Source organism: Nicotiana tomentosiformis, chromosome 9, assembly GCF_000390325.3.
Source record: "Nicotiana tomentosiformis chromosome 9, ASM39032v3, whole genome shotgun sequence".
Taxonomy (NCBI): domain Eukaryota; kingdom Viridiplantae; phylum Streptophyta; class Magnoliopsida; order Solanales; family Solanaceae; genus Nicotiana; species Nicotiana tomentosiformis.
In genome coordinates, this window is record NC_090820.1 from 27,251,765 (window position 1) to 27,270,757 (window position 18,993).

Below are 18,993 nucleotides of genomic sequence, written 5' to 3' on the forward strand. Positions count from 1 at the left end.
ATTGCATGGATGTTTACTTGGGAGGTTTCTGGTTATCAACATATTGGTGGGTTATTACGGCTAAGGAAGAGAACATCAGTGGTGATTTGAGCAAAGGATTTGAGGAATGTGTGCTATAATTGGCCTTATCAATATATGTTCGGGCTTTGGGAAGTCTCATGATTTATGCTTCGTGTAGATATGATGTACAAGAAAGATGATTCATCCGGGTGCTTCTTTGAGAGGGCGTTCACGTGCTAACAAGGCCTTGGAGTTGATTATATTCGGGACCAAGTTAGAGTGGGTGACTCTCAACAATGGTCCTAGTAGGTTCAAAATTAAAGTGCGGCGCCTAAGGATTTCGAGCCAGTAGTATGGTTAAGTATTTGAGCTTTTGCAGTGGATTATGAAAGGTAGTTTGGAGTGTTCTACATTATCATCGGTCTGCGGTGTGTCATTTGAGGAATGGGAGAAAATAACTTCGGATTCATAGAGGAATTTTCAGAATGGGTGTACCAGTTGAAGATGCGAATATGCGCATAAGGAGGGAATACGATGGTTCGTGGGTTTTGGAGACAACGCGGTCTCGTGAAATAAGGTCACTCAGGATGAGTGCGGATTTGGGTTAATGTTGCTTTGAAAGGAGCTATTATTATTTCTAAGGCAAGTCCCGAGTAAATTAGAAGAAGTGACTCAGTTGGTAATGGTTAAATCATCACGGTTATGGAAGTGACCAGTTTCTCCAGCGTGAAGTTATACATGTGGTTTGTGGTTGTACACTTGGGCTTGAGTGCCACCACAACTTGGTTGATTTGGAAGGTATTCGATTCATATGGCCTGTTGTGTGAAAATGGATCCCGGAAGGGACATGGTGGATTAGACCACTACTTGGGGTTGTAGTTTCTGCGGTTATGAGAATTCAGTCACGTGTTGCAATGGTTCTCCTGAAATGAGTCAAGTGAGAGGTTCCTATATGCTGAAGTGTGTATTCTATTAGTGGTTCAGGAGTTATGATGAAATTCTTGTACTCTTGCGCATTGGCATGATTAGGTGCAGTGAGTAGCATGGGAATTGGAAGTTGAGGATCAAGGTTGCGGTTCGGTGTTGACAAGAATGTCACGAGCTCGGATGATTAGGGAAGAATTCAGATGTTTAGAGTGAGCTGGTATTGTCTTTAGCATCACCTGAGATCGGTGTCCTGTGTAAGAGGCTTGGTGTACTGATTTGCGGCTTCTTGATTTGCTTTACAGCATTAGTGTGGCTGGTTGTATGGATGTGCAGACTTGTTAACTGGTGCAAAAGGTCATGGAAGCGTATCCCACGGGAAGATTGCATAAGTGTGACATGTAGTCTCCTAATTGATTAAAGTTTAGAACCAAGTATGGAGATTTGGTACTACCGCTAATGTGAGAATTTATGCCTGAAGGGCACTCGGTTCATTTGGTTGTGGAATGTGGAAGTTTGTTCTGGATTTGACGACTGTTCTTATGTGTCGTGAATAGGTCATTGTGGGTCCTTGCGAGGCTATTCAGCCAAGCATGGTATGATCAGAATCGGTTTGAGGTCCGTAGATGGATCTAAATGTGAATATGGGCTCTATATCAGGCCGGATGTGTTCATTTCAGCATAGCGTTGTTTTCGGAGGGGTCTTCAGGCCTTGGATGTTATTTTGGTCGTCAGCTATTCCGTGTAATCTATATTATACCAGGTGGGTTGTGAGGTGGTTTGATTATTCGCACTCGTATTGAGATCCCGTATGGTTTGTGGTATTATGTGAGCAGGATGGCTCTCAAGATGCAGATCATATATCGCACCTTAGTTATGTTTGAGTTTTATAGCGTATGACGCTACCCGTCTCCCCAGGATTTGTATTATGCACTTGGCGTGCTTATGGTTGATATTCGGGAATTTTGTGAGTATAAGCGTTACGGCTCGATGTGTGTTTTCTTTAGATTATTATGGGTGGATCGGGTGGCACGCCGCCACAGATATGTTGTTTGGATCGGGTGGCACGCTGCCACGGGTATCATGGTTGGATCGGGTTGTACGCCGCAACGGTATCATGTGTGGATCGGGTGGCACGCCGTAACAGTGTGTTATTGGGTACAGTTTTTCATATCTATTATTGCGTGTTTTGCTTCTCATTTCCTTAGGAAGGTTCATAACATCCTTTTCGGTGGTTTAATTAGTTATGTGGGTCGAGTAGTTCTTTCCAGAGTTCATTTTTTTTTCTTATGTATCACATTCGAGTGGGTATCTTGTTGGCACTTTGTGGCATCATACGAGATTTTTGGTAGTGTCTGAGGTGGCTTATTGCCTGAGCAGCTTGTACTGGGTGAGACGAAATTATTGGACCTGGGATCAGTGCGATCAGATTTATATGAAGCATATTATAGAGTAAATATTGTTATTTAGTTCAGAATGAGGTAATGGTTCTTGTCGAGAGGAGAGACTCCATAAATTGTGATTCGGCAGGTGGTCATGAGTTCTACACATCTTCTCTGTCATGGCAGTATTGCAAGATTTGGAACATGATTTATATGGGTCATGAGGTGTGTTGTGAGCATCAGATTCGTAGGATTTCAGTTGTTGTGATCGGGGGATGTTATTATGGTCATGTGAATTATGCGGTGCATGGTGTGGATTAAGTGGGTTGGGTAGTTCTTTCCGTGATATATATATATATATATATACATATATACATATATGTTTTGTTCAAAGGGTTTTGTTAAAGAAATTACAACTCACACGTTTATTCGTGAGTGGGGCCAAGGACCCGTCAAAGCCTCTTATTCTTATGGGATTGGGCCGTTCGTCTCGACAGGATTTATGTACCTCACTCTCATAGGAGAGGGCCGTTCACCTCGGCAGTTAATAGATGCACCTATGGTTCGTGCCGTTCGACCCTCGGCAGTGCACAATTTTATTATTATGTTGGATCGGGGCGTACGCCTTCGCATTTTCTATATCATATCCTCATGGAATCGTGCGTAATATTTGGCAAAAAGCCAGAGTATCTGTGAGTTTTTACGATTTGGGTTATGAAAATCTATCTGATGAGATCCACTATATTTATATATATGCTCCGATTAAGGAGGGAATTTCAAATGGAGAGCTTGAGTTTCTTGTAAAGAGGAGTATTTGTACCACATGATCTATACTTGTTTATCTCATTTATTTGCTCTGCCTCATATTTACTTACCTCTTTACTGTACATGATATTATTGGATCACTAGTAAGTGTCGATGTCGACCCCTCGTCACTACTTCTCCGGGGTTAGGCTAGATACTTACTGGGTACACGTTGATTACATACTTATACTACACTTGCTGCACATTTTTGTGCAGGTACATATGTGACTAGTGGTCTTGTGAGAGCATAGGCGTGTATGCATGCGGGGACTTACGTTAGCTGCATTCCATATTACGACCCGCAACCGACAGAGTCTCCTTCAGAGTATTTATATTTCTCCTGTCTAAATTTGTATTCCGGACATATATTATATTTTATTTTACATTCTTAGTTGATGCTCATGCACTTGTGACACCGGGTTTTGGGATGATTTTGGATTGTTATGTATTAAATTCGTTAAAAGTATTATTATTTACACTGTAAATCCCCATTCTTTACCATTTAAATTAAAGAAAAATATGATTTCAAAAATAATAAAAATAAGAATCCAATTAAGTAATTATTATTGGCTTGGCTGACAGTGGTGTCCGGCGCCATCACGGCCCTTATTGGATTTTGGGTCGTGAGAATCAGCGTGCCAGAAATTCCACGAACGATACCAAAAAAGAAAGGATGGATTGAATCTCTGAAGATTGTTCTGTTTTGGGCTGTTTTTCGGCTGAGAATCTTTTCTATAACTGGAAATACAAATTTTACGTGTTATAATTGAGTTTGTTGAGTTATATTAGGAGTCTATCGCGTTAATTGATTCTCTTACCATTTTTAAACAGTTGAAGGGACCTTTTTTTACGCAGATTTACGTTACTGTATTCACGAATACATATGAATACATTCTATGTTTAGCTGCACTTCCCTGTTTTTCGTCGAGTTTTGCTACTGTATTCATGAATACAGTAGTTTAAATATATTGAATACACTCTATAACAAGTGAAAACATAGCTATAGGAAGTAATTTAGTAAATGGTAGCTATAGCAAGTTAATAACCACTACACAATAGGGGTTTATAAAAAATTTTCATTATAAAACTTCCTGGTCCATTGAGCTTTCAAAACATATTTTGCTTCCAGCAAGTATAATTTTAAGGGGTGCCTTATTTGGGCACCCCATTTAAATTATACTCTTTTTTTAAAAAAAAGTTTAGTTGATAGTTAATTTTTTGGTATCTTCAGATGCGCTCTCTTCTTTTTCGCTGTTGCCTTGTTCTTCTCTGTATTCATATCCCATGTATCCAGGGGCTTTGTTGCTGCATTCTTCTTCTTTGTATTCATATCTCATGTATCCAGGAGCTTCAATGTTGCTTTGTTCTTCTTTGTATTCATGTCCCATGTATCTAGAAGCTATTTGGTTTTTTTCTCTTTTTTTTCTTCTTAGTTGCAAAATGGCTTTGTTGGATTTGTTATTGTTTTGACAATTTAATAATTTGGGTTTGTTCTTTATGATATTTGAAAGTTATGTTTCAAATTTGAGCTCATTGGAGTAGATTTGAGGATTGAATCGTGTGTTGAATTGTTAAAATTTGAATAATAAATTTATGTTTCAGAACTTAAGATTCGATTACTGAAATTGCATTGAAGATATAGAACTATTTAATATCCGAATTTTATGAAGTTGCATTAGAAAAATAGAAGAACTTAAGATCCGACTTCTACAATTGAATTTAAGAGATAGAACTGTTAGTCCCGCCAATATTGCTGTATTTGTAAATAATAATTCTGCAAAATATAAGTTAACGTAATGAAACAGTAATTAATTCGAGCCCACTGAATTCACAGTGTTTCCTTAAGGAATTTAATCCCCTCCTAGTACCCAAGGTAATGGATTATTTCCTCCCAGGATAGAACGAATCACACACTGGTGTAGCGGTACTTCAAATAGTCAATACACAGATTGAAAAATATCCGTTACAAATGCGGATAATCTTACGTTAATATTTACTATTAACAAATAAATTTGGTCCAAAGAATCCGAAGCCGAAGCCGAAGCCGTAGCTGTAGCCGAGCCGAGCGACGACGACGGCGCGAGGCTTGCTTTCTTCTTAACTCTTTAAGAGTTACAAGAAGAGCAATTATATATATACCCACCAAAAATCTTTTCCTCTTCCAATATGGGACAATGTCTCATTGTCAAGAGGGGGAAACTTAAAATTTTACTCAAAATTTTATTTTCCCTCCATTTCCCATTCACCCTCATTTTAAGACTATTTCATCTTAAAAATAAAACCTCAACAAGAACTACTTAAGATCTGTTTTTTTAAAGTTGTATTGGAAAGATATAAAAGAACTACATATCCGATTTTGAAGTTGCATTGAAGAAATAGAATTACTTAAGACCCAAATTTTCTAAAGTTATATTGAAAAAATAGAAAAAATTCATATTCGATTATGAAATTGCATTAAAGAGACAGAAGAATTTCAGTCTGTGCGTAAATTTTGTAAATTTGTGCAATACACATATACCTTTAATGGCGGCTCCAGAAATAGGTATCTATGAACTTCACCCTTCCAGCCCATATACATTTTTATTCAATATATCACGATCTAGTTTGCAGCCACGTTAAGGTCTACTCATGATTATTCAGTTATGAGTGCCATGTCATCAAATAACACCTTATTTTGAACATTTTAGTTTTGATATCAAATTCAAGTAGCTTCATCATATTGACTTTGAGGGAACGTGTTCAGAATGTGCCTATATTTCCAAAATATTTTATAGAATATTTCAAGAATTTTTTCTACTTAATTTTTCTAGATTAATTGCATATATTATTTTAAGATTTCCATATGAGTGATCGACCTTGGCATAACCAATTCAATTTTTTCAGTTCTCTCTTATTTCACATTAAGAAGTATAGTTAATTAAAGAATATATATACTCGATCGAAATAGAAAAAAAAAAAAACCAAATTTCAGATTGTGAAACGTACCAAATGAAATATTATCCTTACCAATACTTGCTTAGAAAGAGAGAATATGAGAACCAAAATTAGATTAAGCCCTCAAGCATGTAAAAAAAAAAAAGGTAAAAAAAGAGAAGACTTTATTTTTTTAAAAAGGAAATTAAAAGCGTACAAAGAGATAACATTCATACCATCAATTTTTCTTATCATTTTTGCTTGCATGCAAAATATTATCCCTATTTCTCTCCCCTCCATTCCTCTCCTCTTCCTCCTATTCCCTTTCTTCTTTCTCTCTAGAATCCCTTTTTCCTTAAGGGGATTCTCCATTTACAAGGGATTCAAGAGAAGTGAAAGAGGGGAGATGGGGCAACAAACGTTAATCTACAGCTTCGTCGCCCGGGGAACGGTGATCTTGGCAGAATACACCGAGTTCACTGGTAATTTCAATAGCATTGCCTCGCAATGCCTTCAAAAATTACCAGCATCAAATAACAGGTTCACCTACAACTGCGATGGCCACACTTTCAATTTCCTCGCCGAGAATGGATTCAGTCAGTTTCCTTTCTTTCCATATATTCACGTTGCATTTTATAATAAAAGCTTTTTCTACGTTTATAAATGGAACGACATAGACAATAAGGATTCATATAGCTAACCCTAATTTGTATGACGTTGATATCTAGTTTTTGTTGTAGCAATTTTGATCGATTGGATGCAGCATGGTAGAAAAAAGAGTAAAAGGAATGTTTTCGCAAAATAATTGATCGATTATGTGTAAATTGCACAATGGTATGTTTATACGACCTATTTGCTTGAGGAGGTGAACCATTTCTAATGCATCTAAAAATCATTATCAGTTCTTCGTATGACATAGTCATTTTCCACGAAAATACTTTTCACGAGAAACGTATTTTCTGATATTTGAGGAAAATATATATGTTCTCAGATTATTTTTTTTAAAAAATTTTAAAAATGACTTCTTCATACAAAATACACTAGGTTGTTTTATTAAATTGTCTCGGATGATTACTTGATGGCGAACAAGAAGAAATGTTTTTACCGGGATTTGTAAAAGATAATGGTAAATTGAGTTTTGCGATTATGAGATATAGTTTGGGGTAATTTTTCAATATTGGTTTGAGATCGATTGGGGAAGCTTTTTTGGGTGGAGGTGATGAAGATATTTTTGGGCAACAACATGTGCTATGAGTTAGTAATTTTGTTCAATCCATATATATATATATATATATGGATTTCCTTTAATTTCTTTTCCATTTGTTAGCACCAATAGGTGAGTTAAAGAACTCAATATTTAGAAATGGATGAGAGGAGATACATATTAATTTGAGGCAAAATGTTGTTAGTCTACGGCAAATTCTAATCCATCTTTCCTCTCTCGATGATATTTTGTTAAGATGTCATGTACCATAAGTTTATTTCACATTTCATCCTCGTAAAATAATATATAGATTTTTGCAAAACTTATGTGGATATTAGTGACGTGGAGATTAATGGGGAAATCAAATGCTGTATTAAGTAATATGCCGATTGATTTTTCTTATACGACCAACCAAATATTGTACTATAACTTAGATGGAATTATATGCTGTTATTATTGTTGTTAATAAGTAAGATTTCTTTGAATGGTATTGCAGCCTACTGTGTGGTTGCTACTGAATCAGCGGGCAGGCAAATTCCCATAGCCTTCTTGGAACGTATAAAGGATGATTTTAGCAAGAGATATGGTGGAGGAAAAGCTACAACGGCTACAGCTAAAAGTCTGAACAAGGAATTTGGGTACCTACTTTTGTTTATTATACACACAATATAGGCATAAATTCTCTTACACTATCATGTCATTCAAAGCATATCAAGAAATTTAAAGAATTTTTAAACTATCACATTATTTTTACTTAGCTTGTTGTATCATGTAACCTGTTTTATTTTCAAGATTATTACTCTAACTTTTTATGAAACGTTACCAATCGATATCTTTCGAGTGACATGATAGTATTCTAAAAATTATTTTATAAGGCGTATATACATCAAAGGTAGCTTTCCATAAAAAATGAAAGTAATAATATTAAAAATAAAGCAGTTTACCTGCCATGTATAACAGGTAAAAATGACCTTGTTGTCTTCTATGCGCAACAGATAAAAGTTCGTTGCACTGTCGATATGTATAACTTTAACTCTAAATTACTTCAAGTACCTTATCTTTTGTCTAGGTATTGCCAAAACAATTGTTTCCCAAATTAATCAATCCCCTGTTGTAGGCCAAAGTTAAAAGAGCACATGAAGTACTGTGTTGAACATCCTGAAGAAATTAACAAGCTTGCTAAGGTGAAAGCTCAAGTTTCAGAAGTTAAGGGAGTGATGATGCAAAACATTGAAAAGGTAAGGAAACAATTTCTAAGGTGAAAATCTCAAGTTTTGTATATATGTTGTGCTTTCTCATTAAAAACTGACTATATATAGCATAAATCTGCTTAACAAAATGTTGTCTTGATCAGGTTCTAGACCGGGGTGAGAAGATTGAGCTTCTGGTTGATAAAACAGAGAATCTTCGGTCACAGGTTAGCTTGATGCATATTGTTAATTTAATTTATAACAATCTTAGGATAATATTGTTGCATATATTAAGAACACCATAAAAGTTGGTAAGTTGTTTTGTGTGATTTTTTTCAGGCTCAGGACTTCAGGCAACAAGGGACCAAGATAAGGAGGAAGTTGTGGTATGAAAATATGAAGATAAAACTGATTGTGTTAGGGATTATCATAGCTTTAATTCTCATTATCATTTTGTCCGTTTGCCCTGGCTTCGACTGCTTTTGATTTGCCTGATCATGTTGTCAGTGTCAATATTGTTCCACATACAAAATCTACTAATTATCAGTCAATTTAGCACACAAGGAGCTGGATTGGACTATATTATGATTGTAGATGTATATTAATCAGGATTAGTTTGTCTTACTTTTCTCCTTTTGGGAATTGTCCCATTGTTTCTACGCTTCTTTGCTCTTTCTCCAAATGAAATTTCACAATTCTGTTGCAACTATTTAACATCTAAGCTTGGTAATTGTTCATGATTAATTGATTTCAAATGCACTGTTTTCTTGTATATATTTCTAACATGCCCAGGCGATTCAATATGCCTAGTAGGAGTATATTAGCAACTTAATAAATTAATGGTTAAAAAAAATGAAAAGATAGGGTTATATTGGCAATTGTAACTTTTGTTCCACATGTAATACACCTTTTAGGTGTACGTTGGATTGATTTTATGAAACGATAGACGTGAAGGAGAATTTGTCCACCTATGTACGATGCAAGTCAAAGTACTAACTTGGTTTCATCAAATAAGCTGATGTGAAGCTATAAACTTAAAATCTTCCGTCAAAATGACTTCTCACATCACCTGGAAAATTAAAATTACATTAGTAAGCCAATAATTTCGTTCCCTTATCGTCGTAGTAACAGGAACAAACTCAGCTGTAAAATAATAGCCAAAGAAAGGAAAAAAGTCAAAGAAATACTTAATGAAAAAAGAGAACAATATGCAAAAGGCAAAGAAGGAAATGTATGCTGCACCAAAAGTCACCAGCAACAAAATCGACGGTGTGAGAAAAGAAGAAAATGTGTGAGTTAATATCTGACGCATGCAAGAAAAGAACCAGTGTTCATATTATGATATTTGCCTATAAATAGATATCCCTTACCTCAATTGTAAATTATCCCTCAAAATTTCTTCTTTCTCTTTAGAGTAATAAAATATTTTGTGTGGTCGTGGAGTAGGCAAAAATTGCCGAACCATGTAAATTTTATTTTGTCTTGTTTTGCGAGTTTTTATTATTTTTCTCTTAAAATTATTATATCCTTCATTTAGTACGGCACACTTCCCAATAACTAGTATCATAGTACAGACTATGTGTGGCAAGTGGGCCGGTTTGGGCCCGTGATCGGCCCGGGCCCGGGCCCGTGAGCTAAGTGGGCCAATTCTCGCCTAGGAACCATTAGGACCGGGCCCGTTTAGCCCGCCAAGGGACCGGGACTGGACCAGTCCCGTTGTTGGCCAAACGGGCCCAACGAATATTTTTTTTAAAAAAAAGACTAGTCGTTTGGCAATTTAAAAAAAGAGCTGTTGGGCTTTAAAAAATAGCAGTTGGCTATTTAAATCTATGAGGGAGAGCTTGGAAAAATCAGTACTTTTCAGAGATTGAATCCGTTCGGAATGAAGAAATTTTGAACTTGCTGAATCACAACCAGAGGAAGACGAAGCTTACGAAGAAATGCTAGCTGAACTTGCTGAGGATGCTGCTTCGCCCGACAATGGAAGCGGCGATGACCAATCTACTTTTCCGCTACCACCAACGAAAATTCCTCCGAACCTTGAAAGATTTATGAAGTTTGTAAGAGATAGCATGTAACTTGTATGAACAAAAATTAGTATGTATTATGTAACTTGTATTTTGACATATCTTGATTAGTTCCTTTTTCTTCTCAATGGTGGTATTAGCACCTTGTTGTGCTCATTCCATAGGGGGGAGGAAGACTAAGAAAGATATTGTCATGTATTTTATTGCAATAATAAAATTACAAGGCATTGTTTTGAATATCTTTTTACAATATTTTTGTCTTTAAATTTGAATTAAAAAATTAGGTCACAATTGTATAATAAATTTACAAGGCATTGCCTTAGATATTTTTTAACATCTTTTTGTCTCTAATTTCTATTTTTTTTTAAAAATCAAAACTTAGTCGTTGGGCCTGTCGCGCCCCTTTTTCTCGCGGAATCGGGTTTTGACATGTGACAACTCTTTTAAGGAGGTATTAAAAGAGGAGAGTCGCGACCTAACTATTTTTAAGGTGCGTTAGGGCACCTATTTATAAATGACTCTGGTTTAACTGGTCAACGCCACCAAAGATCGGGTAAAGACTCAAGTTACCTCAAAGAAAAGGTGTTAGGCACTCATCGAGGTCCACAACTGTGGTTCCCGGCCGAACTTAAATTATATGGATTAGTTTATATGATCTAGTAAGCAAAGATAGTACAGAATCTAAGAATTTATTACAAAGAGATCTTGAATAGGGAGGTACAACTATTTTTTCATTCTAATAGAAAAGAAAGAAAAATGGGGGGGGGGGGGGGGGTGGGGTATCCTAAATTTTTTAGACTAAAGGATCACCCCGTGTAACATAAATAATATTTCGTAACTCCCTTGATATAGGGTATTACTCATATTATCCAGCGGGCATAGACTATTAACTCCTGCTACCCGATTACTATGTTAAAGTTGTTTACTTAAGAGCGCTCTAATTCAATTCTAAGTCGTGCCCTACGCGTGCACTATCCGTACCATACCTATGGTTCAGGAGGTTTTGGACCTCTATTTGGATGGTTTTAGACCTATGGTTCAGGAGGTTTTGGACCTCTATTTAGATGGTTTTAGACCTTATCTAGGCTGCTCAAAAATACAAAACTAGGCGACAAACAAAAGATATAAAGACTTCACATAAAAGCAATTGAGGGCTCACATTGACCTCCACACTTAAGCAGCAAATGCACGCAAACACATATATCAATTAGGAAGCTGCAGAATCCAAAATCTTAAACATATAGACATGATTTCTAGGAGATTTTTGAGTCAAAGTATGCGGGCATTTTCAGATGCAGGACATTGCTTATAGACAGAATTATTAAGGTATTACAAGCTGATTATTGAAGGTTTTAAGTTACCAATCCTATATGTGTTATGCCTAGGTGATCTACGCAGTTGAGTATAACAAAATCTGGTGGGAAAAGTCCCAGAATTATTCAGGCTTTCCTAACAGTGACACTCAGGAAACAATGTTTGAGTAGTCTAGTATTAACCAATTAACAAGCAATTATTTCCTATAGGCAGGATCTCTAACGCACAACACTTTAAAGCTTATTTTATCGTCATATCTTAATCCTATAGGCATAATTTCTAGGTGAGCAGCGCCAAGTAGAATAGTTGCAATCCTATAGGCATAATTTCTAGTAGGCGATGAGGATTGAGAAAAACGACGATGAGAAACTAATTCCTATAGGCAGGTTCTCTAATAACACATAACAATAAATATAATTGCACCATTTGGGGTTTGCGAGCAGACATTGTGTGTGTGTGCTTCTTCTAATGTTGTGATTTCTACAGTGTACATGTAATCGAACAACACATATAGCAAATAAATTACCAAGTCCTATATGCATGTTATCTATCCATTTTGTATGTATATATTAAATTCTACCCATTTTCCCTTTTTACTAACGCCCCAATTGTTTATACAAAAGTTATTACATGTCCAATAATGAGTAAAAATACAAATGTTACACAATAGTGACAATAGGCCCACAGTAGGCTCAACATGAAATACCCAGCATTGTCTGGGCCTTTAACAACTCTCACACAGTGTATCTAGACCTCTAATACGGGACATATCCAACACACAACCCCAAAATCCATAAAGGAGCCCAAAGTCAATTTATTCAACTATAACACCAAGTGTTGCACCAATTAAATCAGCCAATTCAGGTACACAACAAATAACATGATGGAATATGATGAATATGAGTAGTTTGAGATTTAGAGAATGACTAAGGACCAAGCCCTAGTGTGCCAGAGTTCACAAGGGTCTCAATTGGACCCCAAGCAATGCTCACACTAGGGTGATCAATAATAGAATCTAAGTAGCCTTGGCTTTCAGCCGGCTAAGAATGAGAACTCAAGAGAGAGCATGGATGACAAGTGAAGGATAGTAAACCAAGGTTGAGAGGAAAAGCTGAGGGGATACAAACATAGTCAAGTTGAGCACATAGAGCAAATTATAAAACATGCCTTAGAGGGCTTTAGAACAGACTTAGCAAAGATTCAGAAGAACAAGTTCAACACCTAGTGCATAAGTGGTCATACATTAGCAGAACATGTTTGCAGGATTGGTGACAGTAGCACACACAAATTCATAATAAAGGAAGAGGTCCAAATTATGCTAAGTATAGGTCCTGATGTTATGAAACAATCATGCTAGTTTGGCAATAGGACATCATTTAGACATGAGAAAAGCAGATTACAACAACTGGTGAATCAGGGGGGAGTTAAACATGCTAAAGGGCATACTAACAAGATCAAACATATATAGGCAAGATATCACCACAACAATTCAGAATAGGATAGGAAATAGATTTCTGCCATATAGTGAGTGTACATACTCAGGTTTTGAACACAATCGACTAGCTAACGAAAGAGAGCACAAATTATGTAGGCAAAGCATATTCGAATAACAAGATTGATGGACTAAGGCAAAATTAAACACCAAGAGATGCTAACAAGTGTAAAGGTCCCAAACAATAGTAATTCTTAACATATGGACTAGTCAGATTTGAAAAATATCTACTTAATAGAACCAGGTTTAGGCATGCTTGAAGCTAAAAGTTAAAGACCTAAAATAATTAAAGAAAGCAAACAGAATTACACACAAAACAACACAGAAAAACATATTAAGCTGACGAACTTTAGCAGTGAAAACATATGCAAATCATAGATACATAGGAATGAAATTTCAAAGTCTAGTAACTCACCAATTAAGCGAAGAACAGTAAAGAATGAACTTCCACAGAAAACCTAGAATCCCAATGCGTCAAAGTTCCCAAGAGCTTCGATGAACTCAGGTCAATGCTCGCACCAAGAATATATTAAGTAACAAGGTGTTAATGGACTTGGCTTTCAGCCGGCCAATACAGAATACAGAGAAAGAGAGTAGCAAAACCCCAATTTTTAGTGAAGAAAATCAATTTCCAAGTCTGTCTTAAAGGGGACTTGGGAGAGGTTTATATAGTGACAGAAATTGGAAGAACAAATATGGAAAACAATTAATTAAACACAAATAGGGAAAGAAAATCTGTCAAATTTAAGCAGGAATAAGGAAAGTAACATGCATAGCCTATTCCGAGTAGAAATAGGTAAAAAAGAATCGGACAAACCCTAGTTGGCAAATGGCAAAAAATTAGCCAAGAATCTCGGTGAATCGAACCTACATGATCATGTTGAGAGTGTATACAGATGGATTTTCGTCTGAATCTTGTAGGGTGAGGATGATTACACTTGATTCAGAGAGGTAGCACTTGCCAAAATCGGGCAAGTACTAAGTAACACCAGGAATGGGTAAATGGTAACGAGATAATACAAATAAGGTAAGCATATCGTGGAAAGAATCCATGTTTGAGATGGATTCAGAGAGTTTTAGGAAGGCAGCGATTAGGGTTCTTCAGAGAAGGGGGAGGGTTTCAGGGCAGCGGGTTAGAGGGAAACAGGATTAGGGTTTGGGTTTGGGTATTTTAAAAAGGTAGGTTGATTGTGGGCCGTTGATCTTAGAGATCAACGGCCAAGATTTTAAAGAGGGATTGGGGCGGGTTAATTAAATGGGTATGGGTGGTGGGTTGCTGGTGTTAGGTTAGGATATTGGGCCTTTCGGTCCGAAAATTAGTTAAAATATTGGGCTAGCTCTTTTAAATAGAAACTAAAAGGGAAATAATTTAATAAAATAGCTAAATAAATATATATAAATGCTACTTATGCAAATTAATACTTTAAACAATAATAGAAGACTATAAAAAATATAAAATATTATTTTAACCCTAAACGAAATGTCAATTGCAATAAGAATGCAAAATATAGGCTATTATTTCAAATTGATGCGAATAGCCTAAAAATACAATTGTAATTATATAAAAATGAAGTGAAAATATTTCAAAAATGTATTAGGGATGAAAATAATAATTTGAAGTGATTAAGTCATCAAAAATAATTTAAAAGGGTAATTACTGAATTTGTTATGTAAATTAATGTGAGGAAATTAATTTAAAAGCTCTAAAATTATGGAAAATTATAAGAAGTGCTTTTGTAAATCTTGTAAATTAAATAATAATGCAAAATGATATTTTGAAAGTATATATATTGTTTGAAAAATATATGAGGGCAAAATTGGGTATCAACAAGGCCTACTTAGCACACGGGCCCGACCCGTTTAGCCCTGGACCATGAATTAGTGGGCCCGATCCCGGGCCGGTTCTTACAAAAAGACTGTTTAGTTCGGGACCTCTAATCTCGTTTATTTAAGGCCCGGGACCGGCCCAAGACCGCGGCCCACGAGACCGGCCCACTTTTCACCCCTAGCACAAACAGTGTGATTCTAGTAGAAAAGTATGGTATTGGTATAGTGTACTATTCACAAGAATTATAACTACCCGACCGATCGTTTTGAGCTCTAGCGCGTCGTTAGACAGTTTAAGGCCTTGAATAGCTTCACTTCGGGTATTATGACTTGTACGTGTGGTCGGAATTGAACTTTGAAAAGTTCAGAGTTGATTTGGAAAGAAACCTCTAATTTCGGGAGCCTTAAGTTGGAAGAATTGGTTAAGCTTTGACTTTTGAGTAAACGACCTCAGAATCGTGATTTGAAAGTTCCAATAGGTTTGTGTGAAGATTTCAAACTTAGACGTATGTTCGGGTTTAGTATCGGGTGGTCCGGGAGTATTTCAGCGCTTATTATGGGAAGTTGGCATTTTGAAAGTTTAAGAATTTCTTAAGTTTGACATGAAATGGATTTTAGTGTTATCGATGTCCGTTAGGGACTCCGAGCCTTGGAATAGGTTCGTATTGTGATTTATGACTTGTGCGCAAAGTTTGGCGTCATTCTGGAATGTTTTGATATGAATCGGACGCGTTCGTCGAAGTTTGGAAGCTTGAAAGTTGAAAAGGAGATTTTGATCATCGATTCATGATTCTGATGTTATTTGTGGTATTTCGAGCCTTTGGGTAAGTTTGTGTGAGGTATTGGGATATGTTGGTGTGATTGGACGGGATCCGGGGAGGGGGGGGACTCTGGTGAGTTTCATATTGGAATCAGATAGAAATTTGAAGTTGAGGAATGCTAGTTTTGGCCAATTACTGGTGCAATCGCACCTGCGGTAAAATGGCCGCAAATGCAGCTCTGCAGAAGCATCTAGGCTAGTGCAGAAGTGGATTTTTGCTGGGGGAAGGCTGAGACCGGAGATGTGGTCGAGTGTCCGCAGATGCGAAACCGTACCTGTGGGTGAGGCGTCGCAAAAGCGAGAAGGTTGGACGCATAAGCGATTGGAGGTGATCAGGGTAGAGGCCGCAGGTTCGAAGCAATTCCCGCATATGCGTGATCGTAGATGCGGTTCCTGGAGCGCAGAAGCGGGCAGGGGCTGTTGGGCACGACTTCATAGAAACGTGGATTTCGCCACAGAAGCGGCGAAGCTGATCGCAGAAGCGGAGGGTCGTCTGGGCAGAGGTGTTCTTTTAAAAGCGGAATTTGGCCCAATTTCTTTCATTTTCACTTGGGTAGGGCGATTTTGACGAGTTTCAAGGAGAAATTTTCATCAAGCAAACAAGGTAAGTGCTTCCCACCTATTACAAGTTAAATACATGGTTTGTATATGGATTTAAACATGAAAATTAGTAGAAAATTGGGATTTTGGTAGAAAACCCAGAATTTGGTATTTTTGCATTTTGACCACGAAATTGGACATGAAATTAGGAAGAAATCATATATTTGAGTTCGTAGTCTTATGGGTAAAGTTTATCTTCGAATATTTTCGAAATTCGGGCACGTGGGCCCGAGGGTTGATTTTATAGACTTTTTGAGCGGAGTTGGAAATTATTATTAATTGAATTATTATGAGTATTAGAGTATATCTTTATTGGTTTGCACATTGTTTGAGTAGTTTTGGAGAGACGGGCATCGGTTTGAGGTGTTTGAGTGGCGTCAGAGCTAGTTATGAAATTTTGGAGCGAGGTAAGTCTTCTGTCAAACTCTGTGAAGGGGAAACTACCCCTAGTGTTATATTTGATCTGTGCTACTTGTTGCGGGGGCTACGTACGCATGATGTGATGAGATTACGTACGTAGCTAGATTCATGTTATGTCCGGGTAGACTTAGGTTTTCGCCATGCTATAACTGTACTATTTGAGTTGTCTCTTGCCTATTAAATTTCCCTTATTTTATATTGCAACCGAAGACTAGGCTTGTGTAGAGTGATAGACTTGCTATTATAGAGATTCGACGGGCTTCGTGATTAGCCACGAAATAATTGTACTACTCTTACGAATTTCTCCCGTTTATGCGTTCTCATCGAAATGCCTCCCTTAAAAATTTAGAACTCACACGTCTATACATGAGTGGGGTCAAGGACCCGTCAAAGCTTCTTATTCTAATGTGATCGGGTCGTTCGCCTAAGCAGTATAATAGATACATCTATGGTTCGTGACGTTTGACCCTCGGCAATGCGCACATAATGATGGGATCGGATCATTCGCCTTAGCAGGATTATGTATTACACTCTCATAGGAGCGGGCCGTTCGCCTCGGCAATACAATAGATATATCTATGGTTCGAAAATATTATGATGGATCGGGTCGTACGTCTCGGCATTACTATAAATTACTCTTATGAAATCGTGCGTAATAATTGGCAAGAAGCCAGTATATCTGTGAGTTTTCCTGATTTGAACTGTGACAACCTATCTGGTGAGGTCCATTATATATATACTCCGATTGAGGAGGTAACTATTAGCTGAGAGCTTGAGATATTGCTGAGAGGAGAACTGTACCTCGTATTTACACTTGTTATTTCGTTTATTTACTCTGACTCACATCTGTATACTTCTACTGTATCTGTCTTATTGGACCACTAGTAAGTGTCAATGTCGACCCCTCGTCACTACTTCTCTAAGGTTAGGCTAGATACTTACTGGGTACACGTTGATTTATGTATTCATGCTACACTTACTGCACTTATTGTGCAGGTACATATATGTCTGGTGGCCTTTTGGGCGCAACGACACGGCTATTGTAGGGACTTTACCGTGAGCTACATTCCATGTTACGATCCACAACCTGCAGAGTATCCATCAAAGTTATTTATATTCTCCTGTCAAATTTGTATTCTAGACAGATGTTATATTTTATTATATTTCCTAGTTGATGCTCATGCACTTGTGACACCGGGTTTTGGGGGTTCCTACAGGTTGTTCATTATTGTAGTTCCTGTAAATATTATCATTTACCCTATAAATCCTATTTCATGCTATTTAATTAATGAGAATTATGATTTCAAAATACTAAAATGAGTAATTAAGTTGATCAATCACCGTTGGCTTGCCTGACGGCGGTGTTAGGCGCCATCACGACCTTTAGTGGATTTTGGGTTGTGACAGCTTGCTATCAGAGTGTTAGGTTCACTTAGGTCTCATATGTCATGATCAAGTCTAGTAGAGTCTTGCGGATCAGTACAGAGACGTCTGTACTTATCTTCGAGAGGCTACAGGACTGTTAGTAGCACTTCTCTTGTTGATTCCTCATCGTGAAATTTGATTCTCGTGAGGCTCATGCTTTTATTTCCTTCCTAATAAATCTTATGCGACGTGAAGCGCTTGTTAACACTTGAGCATCGAGGAGTTGTAGTGGTACCGCAGATGTGGTACCGGATGTTTTACCTGCATATTCGGGCAGGCTATTATCGTCTCCTTGTGGAAGGACGTTCTGTCATTTCAGCTCAGTATCTATATTTCCAATGGTTTCGAGACTGTGCACGGATTGCTATAGTGTCTATGCATTGTTATCAAACATTGTTGGCGTGATGGTAGGGTGCTTGTTTATATGTCAAGGAAGTGAATGACTTAAAAAGAGGATTTCTCAGTGCATGATTCAGAGGTTCAACATTTAATTCCAGCCGAGGAAAGGCAAGCACACTATAGATATCCAGGTTTGGTTGATGAAGTAACGAGACTTGATATTTTTTAGCATGGTGGAATTCTCATTTGTGATGTGGTGTCATCGTCCTTGTTCGAACATATTAGGGTTCCCTGGTGTTATGGCCTTCTTTG

At 37.2% G+C, this 18,993-nt stretch overlaps 1 protein-coding gene across 1 annotated transcript; it reads left to right on the forward strand.

Annotated features, from left to right (window-relative positions):
* Nucleotides 1-6,278: 6,278 nt before the first annotated feature.
* LOC104112996 (putative vesicle-associated membrane protein 726) lies at nucleotides 6,279-9,126 on the forward strand. Its single transcript, XM_009623060.4, has 5 exons — nucleotides 6,279-6,619; nucleotides 7,724-7,865; nucleotides 8,345-8,465; nucleotides 8,582-8,644; nucleotides 8,757-9,126. The coding sequence occupies exons 1-5, from the start codon at nucleotides 6,289-6,291 to the stop codon at nucleotides 8,901-8,903; spliced, it is 804 nt and encodes a 267-aa protein (XP_009621355.2). The 5' UTR covers nucleotides 6,279-6,288; the 3' UTR covers nucleotides 8,904-9,126.
* Nucleotides 9,127-18,993: the final 9,867 nt, after the last annotated feature.

What these genes read in the sequence shown, in the direction of transcription:
- LOC104112996 (XM_009623060.4), top strand. Translation starts at nt 6,289, where the DNA reads ATGCAAAATATTATCCCTATTTCTCTCCCCTCCATTCCTCTCCTCTTC. An exon ending in AGTCTGAACAAGGAATTTGG is followed by an intron (nt 7,866 to 8,344) that starts GTACCTACTTTT and finishes CCCCTGTTGTAG; the next exon opens with GCCAAAGTTAAAAGAGCACA. An exon ending in CAGAGAATCTTCGGTCACAG is followed by an intron (nt 8,645 to 8,756) that starts GTTAGCTTGATG and finishes GATTTTTTTCAG; the next exon opens with GCTCAGGACTTCAGGCAACA.